Consider the following 20493-nt stretch of genomic DNA (forward strand, 5'->3'; position numbering starts at 1 on the left):
ATAGCAATCAATCAGTGTTAAATAAATAATAAGAAGAATCGGATTAATTGCTATGAGAAACATCCCATCTTCAACAGAACTCCCATCTCAGTAAATTTACACAAGAGTTTAAAAAATAATTATGATATGTGTGAGTTTGGAGTTAATTATAGTAGATCATTTTAGAAATGTAGGCCAATGTACCTAGTAAAAGTTGCAGGAAGAAATGTGTTGTACAACAAATAAAAGTCGTTTGAAGGTAGAGATGACTTGCAGCTGCCTGACATACTGTGCTAACATAGTAACTCAATGATTGGAAACAGTCACAGAATAATAATCACAAAACCCAAGGACAGAGCTGCCTCAGCCATTTGCGTGTGCCTTTGATGTGCGAATCACCTTTGTCCCTCAAGGCCTTGTGTATCTGCTATTAAAAATGTAATATCTAGATCTGCAATTAACAATAATTGACCAATGTGCATTGAGTCAAAATATTTCCCTAACCAATAACATGAAGCAGCAATGTCTCTGAAAGTAAATCCACTTCCAGCAAGGGCAGGCTGGTTTATCAGCCAAGGGCAACACTGCTATAGGATCTTGGTGGCGCCAATACAGGTGTATAACTTGAACAATAGACAGATTTGTCTGGTTAAGTTTCTCTTCTTGACACTTACAGGTTGTAATGTTTCCACTCAGAAGAGACGTCGTCCTTGGCCCTCTTTGTGTGAATGTAACAGTGACAGTGTACAGAGTCTGTGAGGTCAAGGACTCCAAGGTCACGGATGAGCTACCAACAGGGACATCAACCTGCAAATGACAAACAATCTGACTGAAACTGAAATAAACAATAGAAAGAGGTGATCACTTCACTACAGAGAAATCCCACATTTCCTAGTATTTATATTCAATACAGCCTGGGAAACAACAAATTATAAATTAAGGGTAAACATGAGCATAAAATGCACCAACGCTGGTTCTGGTGGTGGATAGGAAAATTCATAGTGACCCTCAGTGGATACAACAATGGGCCTAATTCACAGTTATTCGATGATAACTGAGTTTGCAAATGGAGCGATTATCGAATGACTTTGTATACATACTGTAAGCATTGCACATGTGTGACCTCAAATAGTGTCAACAATTGTGAATGGATTTTAAATGCAAGGAGTACAGAAGTTGAAGACTTGACAGGAAGCCGGCATTTGGGGATGGAAACCTGCCATTTTCTGGGAGTGTCAGGAAAAAACACAGGCATGCTAAGGTGTTTTAAGGGAGGGTCTTTGAAGTTTCAGTTAAGCGAGGGTCAGACTTACAGGACTCGCATGTGTACAAACTGGAAAAATCATTTGACAGTTTGTGAATTGCATATGGATTTGAGAGTAGATAGTGAATAGTGATCCATTCGCAACCCATACATGTTGCAGGTTTTCTTTCTGTCTGGTTGGTGGCTATCTACTCGCCGTCATTTGCAACTTTGCAGATCAGCGATCAATACTGAATCAGGCCCTATGTCATTTGCTCCTTGGCATATTAGGAAAGTAGTGTAAACAACTCTAGCTTAGGGAAACTGATTGTAATATATGTTCACACCCCGACACTCATAAGAAAACGTTGATGATGATGAACTAATGGGGCTCACACACGTAGAGATTTTGCTGAACAATCTGAGCGGTGCTAGTTCGCTCAGCAAGATCACTCATATAACTAGATTTATCCAGTATGCTGGATATTAATTGACGTGCGATAGTGGTGCACGGGCCCGCACATTGCTGTCACCATGGCCCCTACACACGGAGGGATGTAGGGACATTTTCTAAGCAATCTAGTCATATAAAATCCAATCACTTACAAAATTCCCTGAAATCGCCCTGTGTGTAGGCCCCATAAGCTTGAAGACTAAATTGTCAGCAAGTTCCCCCGCAATCTACATGATGCATCAAGATATAATATAAGTGGACTTGCATTGAGTTTCTCACAGCATTTGGGAACAGCCGTTGTGTCATTTCCAGAGCTGGATGACTCACGACTAGCGCCACTTTTGGCAATGGATAATTTAGGAGTATTGAGCCTGTCATACAAGGATTAGCTGTGAGTAGATCATGGGGCCTCCTGATATCATCTTTTGCTCAAATATGATTTGATGTCATTTTGTTCAGCCTCATTTGCATACAGCAAACACAGCTCCCTGCATTGCTAACAGGGTATGATAAGGATTTATTAGTGGGAGCTGTAGGCCACAGGGCTGGCACTCTGTACACTAACCTCTCTGCTGTCAGTGAGACTTGTATGAGATGCGTATGAGACACGCTGTAGAGGCCCGACGCTAGGAATCACCTCCCAATGCACAGTGACAGCGCTATGAGTGACATTAGTGAAGTGTAGATTTTGGAGCTTCGGTTCTGTAAAATATTTAAAGTTACTATGGATGGACATCATTATTTCCCACTGGGGCCTGGATATTACAGATTTCATAAATTACCTGTCATTTGTTGTACGGTTACAGGGTCACTGGACTCATCTCCAGATACAGCCAGCACAGTCACACTGTACAAGGTGCTTGGTGACAAACCAGACACAAGAACCTTTGTGTCTTCCACCTTAACCTGGAACCATAGTTATGATGTGAAATGCTTACCAATGTAATGATAACAGTGAAGAAAGTAGTAGCCAGATTCATGTAAGGACACATTGAGCATTACCTCTTTCACCTCTAGCCCCCGATCATTCTCTGTGGAGTAGGTCACAAGGTAGTGTATGGCTCCTTCTGATGGTTGCCAATGTAACTGTATAGAGGAGTCTGCCACCTGGTCCACCGTAAGAGCACGGGGAGCTGAGATTGGCACTGGAGGGGAGAAGATTAACAAACAATTGTAAAGATAATAGATCAAGGGCAGATGTACTTGGATAAAGATAAGTGGACGAAGATGAAGTACCAACCAATCAGCTCATAATGGACATTTTTCAAGAACAGCCTGTACAATGACAGTTAAGAGCAGATTGTCAGGTACTTTGTCTCTGCCCACTTTATCTCTCTTCAGGGTGTAGTACATCTGCATCCCAAGTGTGCTCAGCACAGATGCTTGCACAATCTTAACCACAATTTAATAGAGCATTATATGGCAAGGCAGAGCATTATTTAACATTGAGGGCCATATATATCAAGCTTCAAAAAGTGGAAAGTGACAACCAGCCAATCAGCTCCTACCTGTCATTTTTCAAACCCAGCCTGTAACATGGCAGGTAGGAGCTCATTGGCTAGCTGTTTATCACTCCCCATTTATCACTTTTTGAAGATTGATACATCTGGCTCTGAAAGAGAAAAGTATTTAAAACCCACAGCGCTGTATCCGTGGAAGGATTAAGATAATTCAAGGGATGAACTAATAATAGACATTTAAAATAAATACACCTGAGTACCATATACAAACAATAAAGATATCAATATTGAATAAGCTAAAGTCAAGGTTGTTGTTAGGTCTCTCTTAGGTATATAGGGATAGATTTGGGAAGCAGCATCAAAGTCCCCTTCCTATAATAACCTCCTGGAGCGGACTGGGTAATCACAGAATATAGGTGGGACTGGGTAATCACAGAATATAGGTGGGACTGGGTAATCACAGAATATAGGTGGGACTGGGTAATCAAAGAATATAGGTGGGACTGGGTAATCACAGAATATAGGTGGGACTGGGTAATCACAGAATATAGGTGGGACTGGGTAATCACAGAATATAGGTGGGACTGGGTAATCACAGAATATAGGTGGGACTGGGTAATCACAGAATATAGGTGGGACTGGGTAATCACAGAATATAGGTGGGACTGGGTAATCACAGAATATAGGTGGGACTGGGTAATCACAGAATATAGGTGGGACTGGGTAATCACAGAATATAGGTGGGACTGGGTAATCACAGAATATAGGTGGGACTGGGTAATCACAGAATATAGGTGGGACTGGGTAATCACAGAATATAGGTGGGACTGGGTAATCACAGAATATAGGTGGGACTTGGTAATCACAGAATATAGGTGGCTTTCTTAACAGTCTGGGCACTCACTAGAACAGGATCCCACATAGGAGTATGAGGACTTTGATGCTGTTTCCCAATCTCTAGCACCTATCATTTCCTCCATTGTCTGGGGGTTCCTTCTCATTATTTAACATTTTATAGCACGGTTTAGTATTGCAAATAACTGCAGCCACTGAGATGTTGATATTAGTTGGCACCCACAGGTAGAGGTGATTCCACGGAGTCCTGCACCCACACCGCTGACATAAATGGGGAACACTGACACCAGGTAATCTGTACGAGAGGTCAAATTCACAAGAACAGCAGAAGAAGTATCTCCATCTAACACCACCTGCAAAGACATAATAGGAGAAAGTAGGGATGGTCCAACTGATGTAAAATGGTTTTGCCATCAATGGGAGAGAACAGTTGGTTTCCCTCCATCAATGGCACAGAATAAACCATTCCAGGACATGGAGCATAGCCCTGTCTGCTGACACCTGAGAAGCTCATCCACACGCTTTGATTGGCCCTTGGCCATTGATGCCCTTGGCCATATATATATACACACACACACACAGCCCTTAGTCACGCTCTCATATTAACAATAACACAGATGTAGTAAGTGATAAACAGAGGCAGCTGATCCATTCAGAATCCATGAAGGTGGGGAACCATACACAAGTATATACAACAATAGTGCAGCTAGAAGTGAGCAAGAGAGAAAAAGAGAGTATGGTGCAGAGGTATTTAGCAGATGGTTAAGAAACCAGCTGGATCAAAGCCTAATGATAGAACGTAGAGGATTGAGTAAGAAAACTGAGGAGGAATGAACATCGCCATATACAGTATTAGCTGTAATAGAGAGCATGAACAGTGAAGATAATCAGGGGATAGGGGTGAGTCTACTATGAATCTTAAACTTCAGGGCCTCTAATCCCAGAGGGGCCCTGAAGAGACGTTTTTAATAAGTGAATTTTTCAACAAAATGTGAGTTTTTTAAGTGTATATTATTAAAATAAGGTTATATTGCTTGTGCATTTTAACACAAAAAATCTGATTTTCACCTCTTGTTTTTATTTGCTGTATGGTTTCAACTTGTCACCAATAAGACAATGCCAGCCAGGCTTCTAGTACCGCATAGTGGCAGTAACAGTTTGGATGTACCCCACTTATTACCACGGTGGGAGCTACTGGGAGTTGTAGTCTAGTTCTATGACTTGCAATCTGTAAATAGTATGAAACGTGTATCCTGGAGCAATGAAAGCATTTCATTAAAAGGTGAGAAGAAACAAAGAGGCCTCCAATAAGGTCATATTGATGATTATGAGCGGTGTCAGCGGTCAGGTGTTTATTGACGAGGTGGGGGGTACTGTGAGGTGATTAAAGAAGCAGGGGTTCTGTATGTTGACTATTTAAACCCCTTTTTGTCTGTGAGGTGATTACTGAAGGGAGTGCTGTTAATTGATGAAGGGGGGTGCTGTGAGAGGTAGACTTTTGGACCTTGTTGGGTGTTGGTCCCAAAAATGTATGCCCACCATTGTCAGGGGTTATAGACATATCACAGTGGAGAAAAATTGGGCTGAACAGTGATGAATAACAAGATGTGGAATACTGTTGGCCAAGCACAGGTTTAGACTGAGTTAAATTAGTGTGTAAAGAGCAAAGGTCAGCAATGTTTTATGGTTTACTATTTCATTTAAAAGACTCCCCATTATGAAACGTAGGTCTAAACTTCTACAGATATATTTTGTGTTGTAGGGTAAAAAAGCTTTTATGATCTATGATGAAATCTAAGAGTTATTTTTCTACCTCTTGAGGTGTCCCGCCACGTGATGGGTAGTAAACTATGCGGTACTTCCTGACAGGCTGTTGTGGAGGGGTCCAAGACAGTCTCATGGTCTTGGCTGTTACATCTGACACCACTAGATGCGTGGGACTGGGATGAGGGTCAATGGTTCCATGCACAGCAACATTCCGGGATCCTGGATAAAAGATCCACATATCACAGGACAGCTTGAAATATATTACAGCAAAATTCCAATCCCAAATTTGATATCACAAGTGCCTCACCAAGATCTGCTTCCTTCTTCCTCTCCTTCAGTCTCATGCAAAGAGCTCTGGAGACATCTCCCACCAAAGCGCTGAGCATTGGGAAGTCCGGAACCATATGTACAGTCAGCTCTGTTGGCACTGACGCCATTTCTCTCAGCTCCGACTCATCTGCGTTCTTCACCCCTGCGGAGTCAGTATTAATATATAATGCAAATAAAGAAAAGCCCCTTAAAGGGTTGGTACAAACCATAATACTATGTTTATTGGCTTTGTATGGATTCCTGTTTATAGATTATTTATATAACTGGTCTCTGAGTATGCATACCAATAGCAAATATGTATATTCCGGCCTGTTTGAGGGTTTGTGCGACTGTGATTGCATCATCTTGAGACTTCCCATCGGTTAAGAGGATCACCACTTTCCCAGCCAGAGGCCGGGCCCCAGAAGCTGCTCTGAGATTTTCCTCCACAACATGGGTGAGAGCCATACCTAACCATATAAGGACATATATATCATAATGGTTAGAGAATATGCAACATGCACCCTGGTCTCAGATACCAATGGTGCCTACCTGTGAATGTATTCCCTCCTTTATATTTCACCCTCTTTATGGCATCTAATACTTCAATCTTAGAAGAATACATGTTCAGATCCCATTCTGTCTGTGGTTCTCCACTGTATTGGGATAGACCTATAGGGGTCACAGAAGAAAAATATACGCAAAAAAATACAAATACATATACTTTTACTCGTGTGGAAATACTATTTTAGGTTACCCATAAAAAATAATAGATTATGGGGGAAATGTACCAAACTTTCTAAATAGTTGCCAATTTGCCCATACAGTTTCTCTTTAGAAGGTTTGATACATCTCCCTCCAAGTTCCTAAGTTATAGTTATTTAAAGGAAAAAATGACATATATTCTCCTATTTGTACTGCTCTAGACCATGTCTCTATCACACTTTTCAGTTCCTATCTATTACCCTTCCAATGTTGTTTGTACTATCTTGCCGATCACCAGCTTCAGCCTCTTCCTATTTTTTTGCTATTGTCCAATATTTGTCTCTTACTTTACCAGCTCCTGCCCTGATTTCCATCTACTGCCGTCTCCAGCTACTGTCACTCCCCCTTCTCTATAGTCTGCCATCCTGTTTCACTTTCTGGTTGTCCCTTTCCAGCTCTTCTCTCTTCCACCTTACTTAGGTCGCTTGTTCCTCCTTGTCCCACTACAGCTCCCAACTCTTCCTCTTTTTTCTTCTCCAGCGCCTCTCGTCCTTTCACAACTTTAGCTCCTGTCTTCACTTTCATATCAAATTACTTCAAATTATCTTTCTCTGCTTCTAAACTTGTTATATAATACTGTACATGCTTTTCCAATCTTGAGCCCACCGTATCACTGTGGGATAAATCATGGTTGCCGACTTGCAAAAAATCCTCTCCTGGAGAAGCCTGGAGAGGAATCTTTCATTACGAGTTTGGGGGTGGCGGGGCTTAACGATGACGTCATTAAGCACGATTGTGCCATTTTAGCTCTGCCTCCTCCTCTGAGACCCGCGGATTGCAGCATTTAAATGCCGTGATAGGGGGGGGGGGCTCAGTGGGGGTACCCTTGATTCCGAGAGGGTTGCCCACCCTTCCGGGGGGCCGGGAGGGGGACTCGATTTTCTGGAGACTCCCGCAAATTCCGGGAGGGTCGGCAACCCTGGGATAAATATTTTTGCACATGACTCAGAATTGAATTACTTTACCGATGCGGATCTTGTCCCGGGAAATGTGGAGGGGGCTGAGTATTCCCCACAGGAAGTTTTTCACAAGCCTGAAGTTGGTGCGACCTACACTCCAGGAGCTGTCCACAAGTAACACAATGTCCCACTCAAGTGTTGTATCACATTGATGCATTGATCCTGGGGATAGAAAAATGTATACAATAGCATCCAGAGTAAGTATAAAGGGATTTAGAACAGTGGTGTCCACATTTTTAATTATTAGGGGTAACACTGTATGATGATACTGAAATGCCTAGAAATGTTGTCATCTTCATACCTGCTTAAAACTTATTTACATTTTTTTAAAGAATGTGTATAGGATTTATTCAATGGAGATAAACAAAATAATTTAAAAAAACTATATAAAGATCTCTACAGGACAAACTCTTGGTGCATTCTGTGACAGTGCTTTTTGCATGCAGCGCTTAAAAAGCCAAATATGTAATATCAAAGTTTTTTGTCTTTCCAGATAAGACTTGTTTATGTGTGTGTTAATAAATTCCTCCAACCAACGTTGTGTGCACCAGACCTCCCCATGCTGAACATAAAAGAACTGCACTTTCACATCACACATTAGAGGGGAGGAGTGCGGAGGAAGAAGAGATAAGGAAAGAAGCACAAGGGACCACTGAGGACCAATAATGGCTGAATGCTTAGAGTTAAGAAACTTTCTCTCTCTCTTTCTCTCTTAGGCAGAACAAAACAAGCAGATACTACAGTATTTGTACATTTACTTCCCTGCAGAACACACATGAAGGGAGAAAAGGTAGGTTATTGTCCCTATAATCATAGGTAAAACATTGGTACTTATGAGTTATCCGGGCGCCCGATTTCTAAATCGGGTCGGATCGGGCACATCGCATCGCATGCGACCATCGGATGCGATGCGATGCGATGCGATGACCCGATTTTTCCATAGGAATCAATGTTAAAATGGACTGAGTCCATTTTAACATGGAATTCAATGGGAAAAAGGGGTCCTTTTCATACCCCTACTATCCAAGTGGGCATGGAGTTGGATATAAACCTGTGGCGAGCGTAGCGACACACCCAGCCCGAAGCGTGGCGAGCGTAGCGAGCCCCGCGAGGGGACATAGAATACCGTTCGCTCGCCACGCTTCGGGCTCGGTGGCTCGCTATGCTCGCCACAGGTTTATATCCAACTCCATGCCCACTTGGATAGTAGGGGTATGAAGAGGACCCCTTTTTCCCATTGAATTCCATGTTAAAATGGACTCCGTCAATTTTAACATTGATTCCTATGGAAAAATCGGGTCATCGCATCCGATGGTCGCATGCGATGCGATGCGATGCGATATCGCATCGCATCGCATCTGATTGTATGCCTTAACTTAAGGCATACAATCAAAAAATCGGGCGCCCAGATAACTCATAAGTACCAAAACATTTTGGTAGCCACAAAAACATTCAAACAAGGATCAGATAAAGTTGCCATAGCTGTAATTTAGAAAGAAGGCAAACAAGAGTGTGTGTGATCAACCTATTACAGAGCCTACAATTGTGTTAGAAGAAACCTGGCTAAGGGCAATTGCACACAACAGTCTAAGGCAGGGGTGGCCAACCGGTCAGAGGTAAAGAGCCGAAAAATATCGGTAGTCAAGCTAAAGAGCCGACATCATGCGCGCGCCGAAGGCGCATGCGCCAAAAAAGGGGGCGTAGTCTATTTTGACCTCTTGGGTAGGTGTGATACAAATATGCCTCCAATAATGCAGTGCCATATATACATATGCCCCCAATAGTGCCAGATATACATATGCCCCCACGGTGCCAGGTATGCACCACACTGTGCCGGGTATGTCCCCACAGTGCCAAAAAGCTGGTATGCCCCCACAGTGCCACAAACTGCTATGCCCCCACAGTGCCACAAACTGCTATGACCCCAACGTGCCACAAACTGCTATGCCCCCACAGTGCCACAAACTGCTATGCCCCCACAGTGCCACAAACTGCTATGCCCCCACAGTGCAAATTTCCCAGCAGCAGCACTCACCGTTGTTGCTGCTGCTGCTGCCAGGCGGGGAGAGGACAGTCTGGTGTCCGCCTGCAGTCCTCCTGTCATGTCACTGATGGGAGGAGAGCACAGCACACCGCGTGTCTCCTTCCCCCTCACTTCCCTGTGACCAGGCCGCCCGCCAATCAAAGCTCACTGGCCGGCTCCTGATTGGCTGCTGGCCCACAAGCTCTGGTTGGCGGATGGCCCAGTCACAAGGATGCACAGTAAGGGGTAGGATAGATGCGCGATGCGCGATCTCCTACCCTCAGAAGGAGAAGGGATTCAGGGAACCGGCAGCAGGGGGGACTGGGACAGATGGTGGGCGGCGGGCAGCAGTGGGAGCAGGAGCCACACTTTACAAGGGGGGAGAGCCGCATGAGGCTCAAGAGCCACAGGTTGGCCACCACTGGTCTAAGGCATAGTTTCCTACCCTCCTGCATTCTGCAGGAGACTCCCTGAAATAGCGGCAATCTCCCTCTCTCCCTCATTAGTCTAGCAATCTCCCTCATTTCACCTAGCCCACATTACACTGTTACATTTTTGGGGGGGCAAAAATTGAATGAGAGACAGATACATTTTACATTGAATCATCAGCACCATTTCCCAGCATTGGTGATAAAACACAATGACCCCACAATGAATAGCCACGAGAAATGAATGCATTTCTTGTGGCTATTTATATGGAATAATCCCTGACACGTATCAGTGACTTTTTTGCAAGTATAGTAGCTGTTACTAACTGCGTTGGGGCTCATCTACATTTGTATATGTCATTTTAAAAGAGTCCTCTCAGATGTAGCAGTACACATCCACGATTCTAGGTGCCACATTCACAATCTCTCCATATATGGAACTAGACATGCCCTTTGGGTAGAGCATGACATGCCCGCTCTATGGGGCACTGCGCAAAATTCTACTACCAACTATAATCTCCCTGAAACTAGTTTTCAAAAGTTTGCAAGTATGCTCTAAGGTTCAGCTCTGTGCAGAATCAAACTGACCCATTTGATTAAGGGCAGTGGCATAAAAATAGTTTGCAAACAGACCTGCTTTCCAGATGCATTCCACCCAACGTTATCATGGTTTATTCATGTCAATTTGTATTACTGAAAATATCTGTATTGTATTGGTTTAAATTGATCAACAGCATCATACAGTGTTAGACTGGGTCATGAAGTGCCCACCCAGGAAATGCAGCTGTAAAGGTCCATGTTTAGGGGTGTGGCCAGTCTTCAGAGGGGGTGTAGCTACCACAACATTGGTTTGCATAATCATTAGAGAGTGTACAGTCTGGGCCCCTTGATTATATATAATTATACAGTGCTTCCAGAAAGTATTCACAGCCCTCCACTTTTCCACATTTTGTTATGTTACAGCCTTATTCCAAAATGGAATAAAATAATTTTTTTCTCCTCAAAATTCTACACACAATAATATAATGACAATGTGAAAAAAGTTTTTGGGGAGATTTCTGAATAGGCAGTTATTAATTGTAACAAAAACTACAGACAATGACATATTCACTATGCGATGTATATTTCATATATGCTCAGTAGTAGTACAACAGAATTTTATTACATTGCATAGTTAAGCTTATCTGTGAAATAATAGAAAAAAGATATTCAATATGTAATTATATAAAAACACGCTGCTAGCGGGGGCGGGGTTGGGGGGGACCCACGAGCTCTGTTGCGGCCCTGCAGGGCATCCTGGGATGTGTAAATCTACAGCAATTGGAGTGCTGCAGGTTACCTACTAAGATAAATGAAGCAAGAATCTAATTGATTGCAATAGGAAACACCAACATCAGGTAAATGTACCACCTTGCATGGGAAACAAAATGCTTTTCAGTCCCCAAACTAGAACAAGCATCTTCATTCTCCTTCACTGTTCCCTCAATCTTAAATAAATATTCTTGTCCCACAAAATGAAATCTCATGTCACTCTGCATGTAAGTTCATAAATAGGGGGAAATACGCTTGGACGGCTTCCTCCAAGTCATACTTGCCTACTTTTGAAAACTAATTTCAGGGAGATTATAGTTGGTAGAATATTGCACAGCGCCCCAATGAGTGGGCGTGTCATGCTCCTCCCAAAGGGCGTGTCTAGTTCCATATATGGAGAGATAGTGAAGAGATTGTGAATGTGGCACCTAGAAGCGTGGGTGTGTACTCCTACATCTGAGGGGAATCTTTTACAATGACTTATATATGAATGTAGATGAGCCCCAAAGCAGTTAGTGAGAGATACTTTACTTGGTCAAGTGCTGGGAAATGGTGCTGATGATTCAATGTAAATGTATCTGTCTCATTCATTTTTTTCCCAAAAATGTAACAGTGTAATGTGGGCTAGGTGAAATGAGGGAGATTGCTAGACTAATGAGGGAGAGAGGGAGATTGCAGTTATTTCAGGGAGTCTCCTGCAGTATGCAGGAGGGTAGGCAACTATGCTCCAGGTACACCCAAAATCTGCAAAATCAGAAGATGCTAAATTTTGCATCTTGTGAATAGTTTTAAAAATCATTACAGATGATTTTTCCTGAAAATATAGATGTATTCTTCAGAAACAGACTAGTAACGTAAAGTGGAATTTGTGCTGTCCTTTTGTACATTCACAAATTGCAGCCCTTCCTTGCTAATACATATGTTTTACAGGCATATTCCTAGCAACATGTAGAACTGTACACAGTGCCGGTGCAAGACGGGGGGTCGCTCCGGTGCTCACCCGCTCCCCGGGGGTGCTCTGATTTGGCCGTTCTACACGGGGAGGGGTTGCCGGTAATTGCCGCGGCATTCCACAGAGGGGGGGGTGCTTTGCCAGGGGATGCCAGGTGATGCGGCCGCCGGTGCCGCTAAGTGTGCGGGTGATGCCTAGTCGCTCCGGAGGGGGTGAAGGGGGAGTTGTGCCCGCCGCCGGTGCCACTCACCTCCAACCGGGGGGGGGGGGGCTGCTGCAAACTGCCTACAGCTGCATAGTGGTGGCACCGGCCCTGACTGTACAGGATTGGATAACTACAACTGTGCATTGAAAACAAGAGGGTCATCTCATCATGCCTATAACAGACTAGGCAGAGTATACAGTACTGAGGAAAGATCATTGGCAAACCCTTCACGTGCAGATTTACAAGGCAGTGAATAGGAAATGTGCATGGCACTGGCTGTGCATGATTGATTCTGAACATTGGTTACAATGCTTTTAGCGGATTTTGGAAGATGAACACAGATTCCTGATACAATAAAACGGCTGTGTTGCCAAAGTTTCCTCTACTTTGATGCTAATGCTTAGTGGATAATGTGATGCAGCTGCGGCCGGATAAAAAAAAGGAAGCGGTTTACGCATCTGCCAGGATTTCAACTTTCATGTTTTATTTCAAACCAGGTGACGTTGTTAACCATTTGAGTGCCAAGTGAATTTGCCAAAATAGGTGTGAAAATTGCCAAGCAAACATTTTTATTCATCAAACTGACCGGTAATGTTTACCTTATATAGGAAATATAATCTTTTTTACACAACGGTTTTGATTTGAATTTAAATAACAAATGAGCGCGACGCCGGTATTTTTAGCCGATCTTTTGCGCATCGCTCACAGAGATGTTGGCACTCAAAGGGTTAATCGAGTGCACAAATAGATATGATTACTTACAGGTAATGAATGATTTGTATTATCCAGAACCTCATAGCTTCTCTTTTGTAGAGCTGGAGATTTAAGCCCCATGCATACTAAACAACGGGTGCTGCAGCTAATATAAGTAGCAATATTGGCCGTGGGTACCAATATTGCATATACACATTGAAAGATACTGGCCACCGATATCATTCAATTTGTAAAATTGGCCAGTTTTTATAAATAATGCCTTGTAAGTGCCTCCATTGGTCAGAATAGTTGGTTACAAATCGTGTGACTGGTTTTTTGTCTACTGTTTTTTCTCTGTTTGTACTTGATGCAAAATGTTTTGCACTTTTGACAGACCCCTTACTATATCCTCTTTTAAGTATGGTGGTGAGTTCTGTGCTTTGAGTAGCGAAAATTTCTTTGGTGGAACAGTTTCTCCTTAGCCGTAAGAACCCTTGGGAGGTTCCTAATTGTAGGGGGGAAATGGGCACTATCCTAAAATAGAATACTATTCGTAGAGGTTTCCTTTCTGAAAAGTTTTGTCTGTAAATTGTTAGTTTCTGGGCGATAGAGAGATGTAGGAAAGTTTTTTTCATTTTTGATTATAGTGTGAGTCCGCTTCAGATTGAGGGCCAGATTCTCTAAGCTTCAAAAGTGATAAAATGGAGAAGTGATAAACAGCCAGCCAATCAGCTCCTGCCTGACATTTTTCAAACACAGTCTGTGACATGGCAGGTAGGAGCTGATTGGCTGGCTGTTTATCACTCTCCATTTTATCACTTTTGAAGCTTAGAGAATCTGGCCCAGAGATTGTTGTTGTTAAGTACATCAATACATAGTAACAGACTATTGTGGTCCCCCTGCCAGGTAAGCTTGATATCATCAATATGTCTTATCCATGAGATGACCCTATTGGTGTGTACTTCATTGTTTTCTGAAAAGACATCTTCTCTCTCCCACCATACGAGGAAGAGATTGCTCAGTGCACAAGCCGCACCCATTGCTGTTCCTCAGACCTGAAAATAATATTTAGTCAAATGTTAAGTCATTTCTGTTGCGTACGAATTTGAGTAAGGTGAGTAAGAATTCTCCAAATTCGTCCATGCCCTCTGTTGTTAGGAACTACTGTTATCCCCAGTCTGTGTTCCATACTGGTGTAAAGGGATTCCACATCTAGGGTAAACAGGAGTTGATCTTCTAGATAGCTATCTTGGATCCGGTCATTTGGCTATATAGCCAAATTGACCTGCATATTCAGAAGACATCAATTCTGAAGAGACAGCACTTTCAATAAAGTTCTGTCTAGCACATTAGAGGAGTCTTTTGTCTTTTTTTTAAAGACTCCTCAATGGTTACTAACATGTGCACAGTGCAAGTTGTGATACTGCTCTGTGCCAGATGGAGGCTGTGTGATAGGGATCACTTGATCTCTCTCAATACTTCCGTAGATATAAAACGGCACCCGCCATCTGAGGATGGGAGTAGCCTTTGGGACCAAGCTGTGCGTAGCTACAGTACACTCAGCCCACATTCCCACATACTAAAGGGGTGTTGCCAAATCTGGGGTGGTTTAGTTTTATCATTCAAACAAATTATAGGTTTTGCAGGATCGCCAGCCGTTACACAGGTGGTGCGGATGGTCGCAGAAGGAGTAAGAGGGACACAGACTGGGCACACCCTAGAGTCCCTCCTGCCCTCTTGTCACCTCTGATTATGGTTTTTGGAGCTTGGTACATAGGGAATAGGCTGCAGTCTCTATTGAGATTGATGTGGACTGAGTCTGTAATGTGCAGCACTAGTTAGCCTTTTGCAGTAGACAGTTGACACAGCAATGATAAATAAGATGATGCTGAATCTGTAGGCCAGGGTATATGAATATGCCTCTTTGGCAGTCATCATGATTAAACACTGTCTGCAGGGCCATGTTACCTTTCCGTGGGGTACCCGGTGTAGCAGACACCTCTCGCTCTGTTTTGGAGGAAGGTTTTTGGGTAGGCTTAGGAGTTCTCTTTCCGTCAGAGGCCTGTGATCTGTTGCTTAGGGTAACCAGCTGCTCCTTTTCTATTAAGTAAGAAAGACAAATAAATACATAAACATTGTGGGGTTTTTTTTACATTCAAGACAACTATATATATGGTTAATCCAAAGAAGTAACAGGAACACAAGACACTTCACCAGGTATAGGCTACATGTGCATTAGGAGAAACTGAGAGATAATATTGTCCTATTACATCCGCAATTAAGAGCACTCGTCCTCACAAACATACAATGTCCGGCGGCACTCAGGATAATGAAAGAAGGACACAGCCACATGCACTCTTAAGCCAACGTTTCCGGTGATGCCCTGATGAAAATAAGTTAAACTTATTGAAACATTGGCTTAAGAGCGCCTGTGGCTGTGTCCTTCTTTCATTATCCTGAGTGCCGCCGGACGTTGTTTATATATATATATATATATATATATATATATATATATATATATATATATATATATATATATATATATATACATACATACACACACACATACTGTATATTTAGGAGCTAGTCATTTGTAATGGGAATAAAAGAAAGCAAAATAATAACATACACAAATAAAAAATCAGCAGAAACTTTGCAGGTACATTGAGGTTGAGCATACGGTGGGACAGGGGACACGGGGCAGAGAGGGCAGTGCTTATGAGAGCTTATTGCTATTTCCAGCACAGCTGGAAACAACTATTGTAGATAAGGAAATATAAAGCCCAAACTTGGAAGCTTCAGCTTTCCTATTCCCTTTCTAGTCTCCTCCTGACAGATTCAACCCATGCTAACCTATGTCGGTTGTGCTGCCCTCTGAAGGTGACGGGGGTTCTATCTCTATGATCCTTGGTATTGGAGTCACTTCTGATTTCTTCTTCTCATTATTGACTTGAGCTTTCAAATTCTCTACTGCAATTATACAAGGGGCAAAAGACTTAATTGGTTATGAACATTCACATGAATACATATTACATAAACCCTCTAAGCATCTCCCTAAAAGCAGAAGTATATTTAACTATTTTGCTGCCTGTGAGGAGAACTGCAGTGGCTTCAGCCTCAGTCATTATACACATCCCCAGAAACATTGGTATATACAGTACACACGCACTGTAGTGCATTGTATCAATGACTGATATTAGCCCTAGAGCATAACTACTATAGGTGCAGCTGCTATGGGGCCCATAGCTGAGAGGGGCCCACCTTTCCTGTCAAAGTAACATGTGCTATATACATTTTTCACCATTGGGTGGTATATAGGGGCCCTTACAATCTTTTGTAAGGGCCCTTATATACCACCCAACAGGAGAAGCATGGGTGGCCAAGTCTGGCATGCTGTTATCAAAGGTAGTGCCCTAAACCTGTTTCCATGACATTCCATTATCACCGCACCCCCTGATGTTGGTGAAGAATTTCAGCTGCAGATGTGCCCCTTAAACGCAGAAATCTGATAACACTGTGCACCTCAATATTTGACTATGTTTCCGCCAGCCCCGTCATCTTATGAGGCACTGTCTAATGGCCGCAAGGGAAAGTAGTGGTCTACATGCTCAGGTCTGGTGGGAAATTAGAATGAAATAAAGAACACAACACAACACAACACAACACACATGAGAAGTCTTGATACCTTACTAACTGAATACCCATGTACATAGCAAATTTAAAAATATAGATTTGTTGAAAGAGGCCTGTCAAACAGAACCAACTGGCTTAATAGCTTTTAGCTCTAGGATTATGGAGGACCCTAATTTGGCACAGTCTACTTACTAATAAACCTCTTCTTGGCTATCAGAGTGTCTTGGTCTCCCTGAATCACATGTATCTGGAGGATGTATTCCTTCCCAGGGTCCAGACCTCCTACTGTCACTTTCGGAGTTTTGGTTTTCAGCATTACCTCCTGCTCAGAGTCACCTAAAATGAGAAAGGGGTCAGAAGCAGAACTCTGGGAGGCAATGGAGGTCATCGGCCACCGGGATTCTGCTCCCTAGGGGGCACCTATCCTCCCTTACAAGTTTGAATCAGTTCATTAAAAGCTGTTGATATTGCTTATGTGTCTGAATTCCCCTCCTAGCAGGACTGTACACATAACACTCTCTTTATTATAAACAAAATATACATAACATACATACACGCATGCATACATATATTTATATAAGGAGGTGGTGGGGGCACCATCATTTATCTTGCCTCTGGGCAACTGGGAAAAACTTTTGCCACTGAAAAGGGTCTTTTGGTAATTGCTGATTTAGGGATAATTTCCAGCACCCTCCTACTCATCCTTACCTGTCATTGGCTTTACTAGAACTTTATAACCATTGCTAAGCCCCTCCGTCTCCTTCCATTTCATCTGGAGCCTGTCCTCGGCCAGAACGGCCAGCCTTATTCGTCCGGAACCTGCAATCAGATGAAAAATCATTTTGCCACTTTATGTAAAAGTGGAACAGGATGCGCCGCTGAGCAGCCGGAGCCGGGCAGTGCTGAAGCTGACTTCAGCCATCAGCTCTGCAGCACTGCCCGGAGCTAACCAGCGACAATCCCTAGAAATTTCTGGGCTTGCCAGTTTGGGCACTGAGGCATAGCCCGGAAAATTCTTGTGATTACCACTGAAGAGGTTAATATCTCTTTATAGTAATTGGTCATACAAAATACAGTTTTTTAGCATTTGGACGCAGAGTTTCAATGTCAGTGTCAGTTGGCTGTGATATCACAGCTATATGCCACACTTCCAGTACTAGGAAGAAAGAGTATTGCTCCGAACTGCTAAGTGGGGGTGGGAGGTGGGGAAAGGGCACCCCAACAAGCCTGACCCTGCCCACAAAATGAATTGAACATGCTAATGCAACCTGTAGCAAAACAGTGTGTGTAGAACTACAAGTCCTAGCATTCACTCCAAAAAAGTAGTTTTACAAGTCCAGCTGAAGGGCCTGCCCAGAGAAACCAATCAGATATTAGATCAAAAATAAATGTAGCTGTATGTGGTCTAAGATAAGCTATAATAAGCAATAATATGATTGATTGCTTTTAGTTAAAAAGAAAAAAGGACTTCAAGCCCATCTCAGCCATAACTCCCTTTTACTCCCACTAATCAATCATTCAATAGAAACAATTCTGCGGCATAAAAATGAGGATGATGTCATTGTGACACCTAGTGGCAAATTCAAAGAATGCAGGTATCTTATTAGAATGCAGAATTAATGGGTTGTGTATACATAAACAGTCCACAATGACAATCATTAATGGTGAAAGATAACATGAACATCACTGTATCTGTAACACATTCACTGCATACTGTAAGCACAGTATAGAGGACTACAGATATAGTTGAATTAGAATTGACCACATTGACAGTGGAATACAATTCTTTAATTTCCTGCCAATAGCCCTCTTCTATAGGTGAGCCAAGGTCCATCTACCATTCCCACTCATACAGTGAAGCTCTTGTGTAGTGTCTTAGAACATATTTTATATTATGGAATTCGTGACCTCTCTGTGGGTGATGCACCAAGTAAATAATTTCAAACCACGGATTGCATTCGAGCGATCGCATGTGGTCAAAAACCACATGCTATCCCTCCTGCAATTCAATCAATATTATGTGCAGCACATACTATCTATCAACGCAACATTCGACCAGTGGGCCCGCGCATTGCGTTGCATGGTCACTAAAATGTACATACAATCATTCAATTTATCGAACAGATGCGGTCGAAATCAAAAGATTGCATGCAATACCTCATAAGTGTATGGGCTACATTATTGCTACACACACCAGTACTCCCCCACTGTAATCCAGAATAACACTGCACAAGTACATTGTAGAATAAGTAGACATTACACATTTATAAAATGAGTAACAGTAGGGGTGAGATTCTCTAATCTAAATATGCGGTAAAACCCCCATTACCGGGGTTTTACCGCATTTTGATATGCAGCAAAACCCGCCACAGCGGGTCTTCGCTGCGGGGAGTATCACCAGCAAAAGCTGGCGATACCCCATAGAAACCTATGGGCTCATTAACGCACCCACGCCACCCCGAACGGACCCCCGCCGCCTCGCGCCTCCCCCCCCCCCCCCTCACCTGTGTCCGGGCAGCACAGCGCTGTGCTGCCTGGACCTCCTCCTCCCTGCATTGAAAATCCTCTTCTGGGTGCAGGGAGGAGGAGGAGAGCCCGTCCGCAGCAGCACTGTGTAAGCCGGGGAAGGGAGGGAGGGGGGAGCCACCGCTGGCTCAACGCAAAGGATAGCTCTTAACGTAATAGCTGTCCTTTGCAATAATTATCGCATATGTTAAAGCGGTACTTGTTTCCTATCTGGGCGCCCACTAAGTTAATTGCGCACCATGCTATTCTCCGTAGAGAAATCGGATCGCATCGCATCGTACACATACACGATATTGAACGATGCGATGCGATGCGATGCGATTCGATTTCCCATAGGAAACAATGTTAAATGGCTCAATTTAGCCAAATTATCATAGGAACAATAGTAAATGGGCCAAAAACACCCCTGAACATTGAAATGTCCCCCCAAAAGTAGTTGACGCCACCCCGCCATCAACGTGAACCCGAAGCGTGGCGAGCGCAGCGAGCCCGCGAGGGGCGGCGGTATGCGTCCTCCGACCTTTTCATGCCCTACTATCCACGTCGGCGTGGAGTGAGAATAGAATAGTGTGGCGAGCGCAGCGAGCCACCGAGCCCGAAGCGTGGCGAGCGCAGCGAGCCCCGCGAGGGGACGCGGATACCTTCACAGGTAAACGCGTCCCTTCGCGGGCTTCCCAGGTGTCCGCGTCGCCCGCGAGGGGACGCGTATAACTGTGAAGGTATCCGCGTGCGCTCGCCACGCTTCGGGCTCGGTGGCTCACTGCGCTCGCCACACTATTCTATTCTCACTCCACGCCGACGTGGATAGTAGGGCATGAAAAGGTCGGAGGACGCGTACCGCCGCCCCTCGCGGGCTCGCTGCGCTCGCCACGCTTCGGGTTCACGTTGATGGCGGGGTGGCGTCAACTACTTTTGGGGGGACATTTCAATG

General features: G+C 43.6%; 1 protein-coding gene across 2 annotated transcripts in view; it reads right to left on the bottom strand.

The window, feature by feature from the left end:
* The window catches only part of COL20A1 (collagen type XX alpha 1 chain), a 133070-nt gene that overhangs the window by 95563 nt on the left and 17014 nt on the right, over window positions 1-20493 (bottom strand). For both annotated transcript variants that reach the window (XM_083146760.1, XM_083146761.1), the window contains 14 exons: window positions 17745-17855; window positions 17229-17372; window positions 16257-16373; window positions 15372-15503; window positions 7798-7953; window positions 6620-6739; window positions 6373-6537; window positions 6066-6230; window positions 5805-5977; window positions 4215-4344; window positions 2679-2821; window positions 2459-2582; window positions 2242-2378; window positions 654-786 (listed from right to left, as the gene is read on the bottom strand). In XM_083146760.1, coding sequence (XP_083002886.1) covers window positions 654-786; window positions 2242-2378; window positions 2459-2582; window positions 2679-2821; window positions 4215-4344; window positions 5805-5977; window positions 6066-6230; window positions 6373-6537; window positions 6620-6739; window positions 7798-7953; window positions 15372-15503; window positions 16257-16373; window positions 17229-17372; window positions 17745-17855 — 1950 coding nt within the window. The remainder of the gene's footprint in view (window positions 1-653; window positions 787-2241; window positions 2379-2458; window positions 2583-2678; window positions 2822-4214; window positions 4345-5804; window positions 5978-6065; window positions 6231-6372; window positions 6538-6619; window positions 6740-7797; window positions 7954-15371; window positions 15504-16256; window positions 16374-17228; window positions 17373-17744; window positions 17856-20493) is intronic.

Source organism: Crinia signifera, chromosome 6, assembly GCF_055691185.1.
Source record: "Crinia signifera chromosome 6, ASM5569118v1, whole genome shotgun sequence".
In the NCBI taxonomy this organism is placed as follows: Eukaryota; Metazoa; Chordata; class Amphibia; order Anura; family Myobatrachidae; genus Crinia; species Crinia signifera.